General features: G+C 29.3%; 1 protein-coding gene across 1 annotated transcript; it reads right to left on the bottom strand.

Moving 5' to 3' along the window:
* Positions 1 to 6,797: 6,797 nt before the first annotated feature.
* LOC125814719 (uncharacterized mitochondrial protein AtMg00810-like) lies at positions 6,798 to 7,692 on the bottom strand. The gene is made up of 2 exons (XM_049494185.1): positions 7,255 to 7,692; positions 6,798 to 6,947 (listed from the first exon to the last, which is right to left on the bottom strand). Exons 1-2 carry the CDS (start codon positions 7,690 to 7,692, stop codon positions 6,798 to 6,800), a joined length of 588 nt encoding a protein of 195 aa, XP_049350142.1.
* Between the last annotated feature and the right edge of the window lie 1,709 nt (positions 7,693 to 9,401).

Below are 9,401 nucleotides of genomic sequence, written 5' to 3'. Positions count from 1 at the left end.
TTATTTAATTTATTATTTTGGATAAAGAGGAATTATTATTTTTTAAATTCAATTTATTATTATAATTTATAATAAATAATAAATTTGAGTTATTAAATTTTAAAAAAAGAAGAAGAAATTTCTTGTCACAGGCTATGCAACCCTTCAATCCTCAACATGCTATGCAATCTTTCAATCTGAAAAAAAAAATCACACTATTTTAAGTCATTTCGTCATAGTGCATAATAAAAATAATCATTAATAAATATGAAATAATTAAGAAATAGAACTTACTGAACATTTTCGGCAAAATTATGTGAATCATCTTCTTCAGTTATAAAATTCGACATGATTGCATATATATTAGCACATACTATATCTTCATTGCAATATTTTTTAATAGTTCGTCAATTTATTTTTATATCCAACATATATTTTTCCAAATAATAGCATAAAACATCATTCTCTATAATGCAAATAACATCTCCAAACTAAAATGTAAAAGATAAGGCAAAGACTAATAGAAATTGATAGAAAATTAGGAAAGCAAAATAAGTTTCCTACATGAAAAATACGCACAATCTCTTAAAATGTAAATTTGAAAGTAATATGAAGTGAACATCATATCTGCTTACTCTTAGCAAAAATGTTAATGACTTCTTCCTTCAGTTTTACCATTGAAAATACAACGCATTGTACCTCGTGATAATTTTATTGATATATTTATATTAATATTTTAAATGGTAATATGTTGCTTAAAATTGTTTTGATTCTTTTTAATTTTGTTTTATGTAGCTTGAATTCAATTGTACAATCTTATCATTAGAATGACTTTTTCCCCATAAATTGTAAAACTTTTTCTTAATTAAAATAAGTCTAAAAAATTAGTACTTGTAAATTTAACAAATGACATAGTAGATTTCCTCACAAAAGCAATTTACACACACAAACACACACACACACCACCACTTTCAACTTGACATTTTCATGTTGCGGGGATCACATCAACTCAAATCTGCAAGATATAAAACAATTTTAGTGCATGGTAATTTTTTATATTAGAAACTCGCATGATAAATAAAGAATTATATTTATTATAATATAAATAATCAACGACCACCCATACTCCTTTATACAACAATTTTTTCTTTCAAACTATTATTTTATTAGAAGAAGAACAATAGACTGTAAATAATTAATCAATTGTAACAACTATCAACCATATTGATAGTTGATAGAAGTCCACATTTTTGGTATGTAATTTAAAAAAATCTTGGATAGTTTTTCATACCTGATTTTAAATTAAGACATATGATAATTCACTGCTTGAAGCAATACATATGTGCATTGAAGACGAATTTCTCACTCCGAAAAATGATTGTTCTAAAGAATAATACTAACAAAATTAATAAATTTTTTCTGAAAAAAGAAGACATTTATTTATAGAATGAATGAAGCAAATGGATAAAGTAGGTGGTTGCCTTTATTATAGGAATTCAAAAATAAAAGGTAGTTACATATTTGGAAAAAACCATTTTCAGATATGTTTTTTTTTTACAGATTTAAATTAAACCATATTTGATTATCCTTTAAGCAAATTTTCAGATTTAAATGGGAAGTTAGATAAACATGGAATTTATTTGATTTTATCTTCTTCTTTTTTTGGGTCGTCTTTTAATATACATTTTCTTTTTTAAAAAAGTAAATAAATTCGTGAGTTAGTTATTTTTTTGAAAAATTCACATTTAATTAGTGGCCATTTTACTTTTCATTATTATTATTATTATTATTAATAATAATAATAATAATAATAATAATAAGAGTTAATTTATTTAATTTTTATTTATTGAAAATGGTTGATTCACAACCCTTTTGATTTTCTTTTTCATTTATACTTTTTCAATTTATAAATTTATTATTTAAATGATTTTTCCATATTAATTAGTGGCCATTTTTTCTTTTTATCTATTATTAATAAGAGTTAAAAACTTTAATTTTTATTTTTTGAAAATGGTTGATTCACAGCAGTTTTTTATTTTATTTTATTATTATTTATTATTTTTATAAAAAAAATTTATTTAAATATTTTACACATATTTTTGAAATTAAATTAAATTAAATTATTATTATTATTATTGTAATTAAAAAAATCAAAATTTAATGGTGGCTTCTATAAGTTTACACATATTTTTGAAATTCAGTTATTATTATTATTATTAGTAATAATAATGTCTGATTAAAAGGATTTTAAAATTTAGTGAATTATTACCCACTTTTCCATCGGCAATACAATAAAAAATATGATAATAAGTTCTTTAAAAAAATTTGATTTTTAAAAAACTGTTTTAAATTGTTATTTTGTTTTAAAATGGAATTTATTATTTAAATTAACTAAAAACAATTAAGTTATTGAATTTGAATTTATTATTTAAAATAACTAAAAATAATAAAATTCAAGAATAATTGTGGTGCTGACACGTGTCGTTTTTTCCTCTCCTTTTATATATAGATAGATTCGTCACAATTCTATAAATTATGTATTCAATCATAATATATAGAATTGTGCCGAATACATTATATACCTATTTAAATTACTACAAACTAAAAAAGAAATACAATATTTTAAAATAAAAATACAAATGATGAGTAAAAGAAAAACAATTGACAAACAAAAATTAATATGAATACAATTGTGGTATGAATACAATTTTGTAACCTTCTTATTTGACTTTGTCTTTCTTCTTCTTCTTCATCTACTATGTTCTTTTTTCCGATTAGTTTCCATCAAAACTGAATCTGAATTCGTATTCACTTGTGCATTAGTAACCCTATAAGCAAAATTCGAAATTATTAAATATGAATGTATAAAAAAATCAAACAATATATGATGTATGTGTGCTAATGTAGTTACTACAATCTACTAAATATCAAATATGAAAACAAAATTTTTGATAATTTGAATTTCGAAATTATCAAAAATTAGAATGTATTAAATATCAAACAAAATAAACATGCATATGAATTTCTAGATTCTCCAAAATCTGAAAAATTAAAAGAAAATCACAAAAAAAATTGAAAAAAATGAAAATCATAACTATTTGATGATTAACTAAACAAAATCACATAAAAATTGAAAAATTCGACTGGAAATCCGTAATATATAGAATCGGTGATTTAAACATCAAATCAAAGTAAATCAAAATGGATAATGGAAATTACCTTGCCAATCGAGAAATCTGCTTGAATTAATAAATAGATTTCATTTAACAATAAAGAAGATTTCTTGATGAACAACAATTTAGCACCTTGAAGAAAGATAAACTTGAAACGTGAAAGGTGGGGAAGAAACGTGAAAAGTGGGAAAGAAACGTGAATGGAGTTGAAAAAAGGTTAATGTGTATTGGTTTAATTTTTTTTCTTTAAACGGTTATTAATATATAATTTGGTCCAATATAGGACTCTTTCCATAAATAAAATTAATTTTAAATACTAAAAGTTGAATACATATTATTTTATAAAAATATTGCCATTCTGCCATTTTAAATAATTATTTTAAAGTATTGTTATTTTAACTAATTATGTTAGATATTATGACTTAATTGCTAATTTTCCCTATGATGTTTCAAGCTCATTTAAAACTAGTGTTTATAGGTTCAACCCATATATGCCCTTAGCCCTTGAGGCTTGATCGGGGCCGGGTCGGGGTCGGCCCATGGGCGAAAACTATTTAATTAAGGGCAACTTACAACAATCTCACTAGTATATGAGCTAATTATTTAAATGTGTTGTAATATTATGAATCTTACCAGATTTTAGTACATCTAGATACATGTATCTCATGATACATGGACTCAAAGTTAGGTTAATTTGTTTTAGTTACAATCTACCCAAGTGGATTCACATGTATCTAAGATACATAGACAAATCTTGCGCTCTTGTCTCCCTCCCATCTCGCTTGCCACTCTCTTATCTCGCTCGCATATCTGGGATGCATCACACTAGATACATGTATTCGCATATCTAGTATCGTTGATACATCTTAATTAAACTAGATTTTTTGTTAGTGTTATTGAAACAACACCATTGTTTGTCATATTTGATTTGAAAATCTTCTCATTTTCTTGATGTTATAAATTTTAAGTTTGGAAAGAAAAAAAAAAGGGCTAGCCCGCCCCAACCCTCAGCCCTTCTAGGGTTAGGTTGGGTTGAGCATTTTCAAGCCCTTCCAAATGATGGGATGACCCGCCCTAACCCTTCAAATTAATTGGCCCGCAAATCTTGGACCAGGTGGGGCTGGACTGACCCTTTTTGACAACTCTAATCTTAATATATAATTGATTTAATGTCTAAGATGTATAAATATTTAATGAATTTTGTATCATATAATCGATCCACCACCTCTACTTGACAATATAGCTAATTTAAATGTTTCTTACGTGCAATATATGGTATAGACTGCTATAATAGTTTGATACCCACAATTAGAATTTGCATAGTAATATAAAAGAAATTTTAATGATTCTTACCAAACTTGCAAAGAAAATTTTTGGGGTGTAGCTTTCAATTTCTTCTTCTAAATTAATTCTCGTGTTGAAATAGACGTCATTTGAAAAAGATCTAACAATATCAATCAGATTTTGTTAATGAAAATTCAATCATGAAATTGTTGCATTAATATGTTATTTCTTTAACTTATGTATTACTCACTAATTTTATTTTGTACCAACTACCAAAGTTCAAATCCGTTAAATAAAGTATAATATCTTTCTATATTTATAGGCTATTTGACTTAAAAAATTTTATTTTATGTTGAATGATATGTTTTTATAGCCATATTAATTTATATTTAAAATTACAAATTCAAAAATAATCATTTATTTTATTGGGCGTCTAATTAAACTATTGGAACTGGTATATATACTAGTAGGCCAATATTAATTTGGCATAGGGATATGGCCATCACTGATTAGAATTTAGAGAATCACAAATTAGATGACGAATTAGCGATGGATAAATTTTGTATCTAAATAACAAAAAAATTATGCCAATCTTGTTATAAATTGGCGATGGATTGTAAGCAAGTTCAATTAACTAGGAGCGCTTTAACGATGGATTAGCTTGGAATTGTCGGTACATTCCTTGGCTAATTTCACGTTTTTTTGTAGTATGGTTTCCTTGAGAAGGGTGTGGTACCAACATGCTTCTATCAGGCTCCACAAAGATGTATCCCTCCCGATCACTTGGTTTGTGCACATCGATTTTTTCATGAGGTAATTGGCCATCTATCCTAGGTCTATGAAATTTATGTATCACTAAAATTACAAAAGAAATATTCGATAATATATGATGGGTTCTACTAATAACTTTAAAGAGTTGAACCCATATAATCTAAATATTGAATCCATCTGGAATATGCTATCCACAAAGAAGGAACTTGTGTACAAATTAATTAGTGTACATTCATTTGAACCCCCTTCATTAAAAGATTACATTATAGATAGGCCTAACCCATTGGTGGCCCCTTAAAGTTGACATCAAGTTTTACTTAGACACCTTAACTGAGTTTTTTTCATTATAGACACCTTATGTAGGGTTCCGTTGTGTCATTTTGACATTTTTTTAACAATCATCCAAAAATACAAAGTGTGTGTAATGCACGTGCCGATGACGTGTCAAAGTGACGAATTAAACAAAGACACATGTCATATATGTAAAAATAATTCTAAACTAATGACTTTTAAGTAAAAAGAAATTCATCACTTCTAATTTTCAAGAAACTCACCCTTGTCTTCTTCATCCAACCAACCCAGGTGTCTTCTCCACTCCACCCATCCCAACCCCAACCGCTCCTCCACCCCCACTAGATCGTCCATCCTCTTTACCCCCACCCGCCCCAACCTCAACCTCTTTTTCACTCTATCGTCTTTTCAAGAAACACTTTCAAAAGAATTTAATTACATTGAAAAATTAATTTATAAAAGAAATTTTTTCTCTCTTCTTTACTTCTAAAAAATCAGTTATAACTAACAATGGATTTTTTTTATTTTTTTTGCATTTCTCTTATGTGCAGAGGATTCAAATATGTGAACAAGAAATAGAGTAATTATTTCGTGGCGTTGAAATTTAATTGTTGGATCTGAAGAAACAAAATGAGAAGAAGATGATGGTTGTGGTGATTTTCATATCTCAAAAATTAAAAACTACTTCGATTTTAATAAGATTAGTGGCGATGATGCAGCGGCGGTAGGTTGATGGTGTGTGGTGGATGAGATAATCACAAATAAAGAGTGAAGAAGATGAACAGTGTTTTAAAAATAATTTTTTGGCCTGAAAAAAACTTTTTATGCGCTGACTTTGAGTGTATTACACTCACCATGTCATATCAACGAAAAGTGTCAAAATGACACAACGAGATCCTACATGAGGGGTTTAAAATGAACATCGCCCAGTTGAGGTGTCTAAGTGAAACTTCATTCCAACTTTAGGGGGCCACCGATGGATTATGCCTTATATATATGATGTTTAAATTATTTTTTATGTACATATATATGATATAGATATTGAATTCTTCAACTTTTTCGTGTGTTACTTCTTCTTTTGTTTTTCTTCATATTTTGAATTCATGCAATAGAAATTTGGCGTTTCATAACAATATTAAAGAATTTGCTTAACTAGGGAACTAGAATATGCGATCACATGTTGTGACTAAAAGAATAACTATCTTGAATGAATAAATTAACCAATTACACGAGGTATGTATAATATGTAAATATGATACAAAAGACTAAACTATCCTTCTAGCTATACATATATATTTATCATTCCCCCTCAAGCAATGCTGGGTCTCGATAAATGTTGAGCTTGTCACGCAAGAATGAAAATTGAGCATAGGGAATAGACTTCATCAGTAAATCTGCAAGTTGATCCACACTTGGCACATAGCGAACTTGTAGAACACTAGAAGCAACCTACTCACGAACAAAATGAATGTCAATCTCAATGTGTATAGTGCGAGCATGATGAACATGATTGTGAGCTAAGTATATACTACTGATGATATCACTGTAGATCGTTGAAAGAGAGGATAGCTAAATATGTAGATCACCAAGAAGAGAAAGCAACCCAGATATCTCAGCAGTACCATGGGCAACAAAACAATATTCTGCCTTAGCACTCGAGCGCGATACTACACTTTGCTTCTTAGAAGACCAAGAAATTATTACCAAGAAAGATACAATACGCTGAGGTAGATCTGCGGGTGGTAGGACAACCTACCCAATCTGCATCAGTATAACATGTTAATGAACCAATTGAGCCGTCTAGAATGAATAGACCATGATTTATGGAACCACACATGTAGCATAGAATACGTTTCACTGCAGTAAAATGAATGTCCAAGGGAGAATGCATGAACTGAGCAACCTGACTAACAGAGAAGGCAATATCGGGTCGAGTAAAAGTTAAATATTGAAGTCCACCAATAAGACTATGATATAATGATGGATCATAAAATGGAGGAGATGTATCAGAAGCAATAAGAGATTTCGAAGAAAGAAGAGTATTAATTGGTTTAGATGAGAAAAGACCTGTCCGATTAAGAAGATCATGAATGTATTTGGATTGGTTAAGAAAATAACCACCTTTACATGCGGAGATAGAGATTCCAAGAAAAAAATTGACTAAACCGAGATCTTTCATGGAAAATTCGGACATAATAATCTTGATTGTAGACTTCAGTAAAGAACTTGTCACGACTGATTTCACGTATCAGGACTCTTCATCCAATACTAAGTGGAAACGATCATGAGTAGTAATATAACCCAACTAAGTGAGTTGGGGTCGAGTCCCAAGGGAGTGGTTTGTACTCCAGAATCAATAGAAAAACATAAATATGCTCAAGTCAATCATAGCTAAAAACATTTACGAAGAAAAACATAGTTTAAATTATAGGTGACACAAGTGTCAAATATCAAGGGGGTTTGTTTGTACTAGCAACTAAAACAATGAATAACACAAAAATACGAATATGGAGACGAGATTCTTGGGATTTGATAGGATTATGGGTTAAGGTAAACAACCAGGTAATTGTAATTAATAGTAAACAATTGTAAATCGGTGAATAATCTAGACTTTAGTGGGGGTAAACTTTCTCTCGAACAATTTACCCCGAATCAAATTGGTTTCTCTTGAACATCAATAAGCAGCAATGAAGCACATCCTTCGGTTTAGTCCATTCGCTCTCTCGAGCTGAATGTGTGGAAAAGGGTTTAGGGTTCACTCTCTCTCGCTGAACCCATGACAACCCAATACCCACAGACCATCGATTCAGTAATTAAAACTTCTCTCTCTCGAGCAAGGCAAAAATACGAAGTTAAGATTATATTTGCAACTACAACCCATTAAATTCAACCACGATTACTGAACGAAATCACTTTTAAACAGCAAATAAACTATCAATTAACAATACCCATCAGTTAAATCAACCTATAATCACAAATCACACCCCGAGAATTGGGGTTTTAGCTAGACATAGTAAAAAGGTAAAAATCGTTACCAAGTTGTGTTTCCATCAACTGGGTACGATTGATATTGTCTTTACAAAGGTCTAAGATGAAGAATCTTCAACACCCACTTCGAATTTCTTAGAAATGGAAATCTTCAAATCTTCAAAGCTAAGGAAATATTATTTCTCTATTCAGTTATAAGCTCTCAACCTCAAAATCTAAAAAATAATATGATTCTACACAAAATCAGATACTAAGCTAAAAATTTAAACAAGTATTTATAGTTGTCAAAAAGTGTGCTGCGGAGGTTCAGTCGGCGCAGTAAGTCGGTGTCGCGCCTCGTTTTTCTCAAAATAGGTTTTGGTGAGACCTAACAACTTTTTTGGGCTTTTGAAAAATGAAGAATCGTCACCTAACGAATTAAGGCGCGTTAGGGCACCTATATAACCTAGCTAAATCTAGCTAAGGTCAACGAATCAGAGATCAGGGTAAGGGTTCAAATTACCTCGAGGGGAAGGTGTTAGGCATCCCTCGAGGTCCACAAATGTCAGTCCCGGCCGTATCTCATGCAATTTATGTGGAGGTTACAATTAGCAATTAAGGTCACTTCATTTATTGGTTTATTTAATTAGCATGATGACTAGGTGATTATTAACATTTAACAATTAAGATTAATTTGTTTATTTATTTTTTATTTATTAATCATACAAATCCAGGTGATAATATAATACTAAATAATTAACACAAATAAAATTTAAAAGAGATAGCTAGAAGATAGAAAGACAAATATATAAGCAAAATGTCATTTTTTATTTAATTAAACTACCCAAATAAATATAAGTATAAAACAAGTAAATGGAGACTTTGAGGGATTTTGTGGATCAACACTTGACTTTTCTTTAGTGTTTCAATAGGCTT

The sequence above is a fragment of the Solanum verrucosum genome, unplaced genomic scaffold, assembly GCF_900185275.1.
Source record: "Solanum verrucosum unplaced genomic scaffold, falcon-dt-bn FXZP01000268.1, whole genome shotgun sequence".
Taxonomy (NCBI): Eukaryota; Viridiplantae; Streptophyta; class Magnoliopsida; order Solanales; family Solanaceae; genus Solanum; species Solanum verrucosum.
Note: the sequence above shows the minus strand (reverse complement) of the source record. Positions and strands in the feature narration are given on the sequence as shown.

What these genes read in the sequence shown, in the direction of transcription:
- LOC125814719 (XM_049494185.1), bottom strand. Translation starts at nt 7,692, where the DNA reads ATGTCCGAATTTTCCATGAAAGATCTCGGTTTAGTCAATTTTTTTCTT. An exon ending in GTTATACTGATGCAGATTGG is followed by an intron (nt 6,948 to 7,254) that starts GTAGGTTGTCCT and finishes GTTCGTGAGTAG; the next exon opens with GTTGCTTCTAGTGTTCTACA.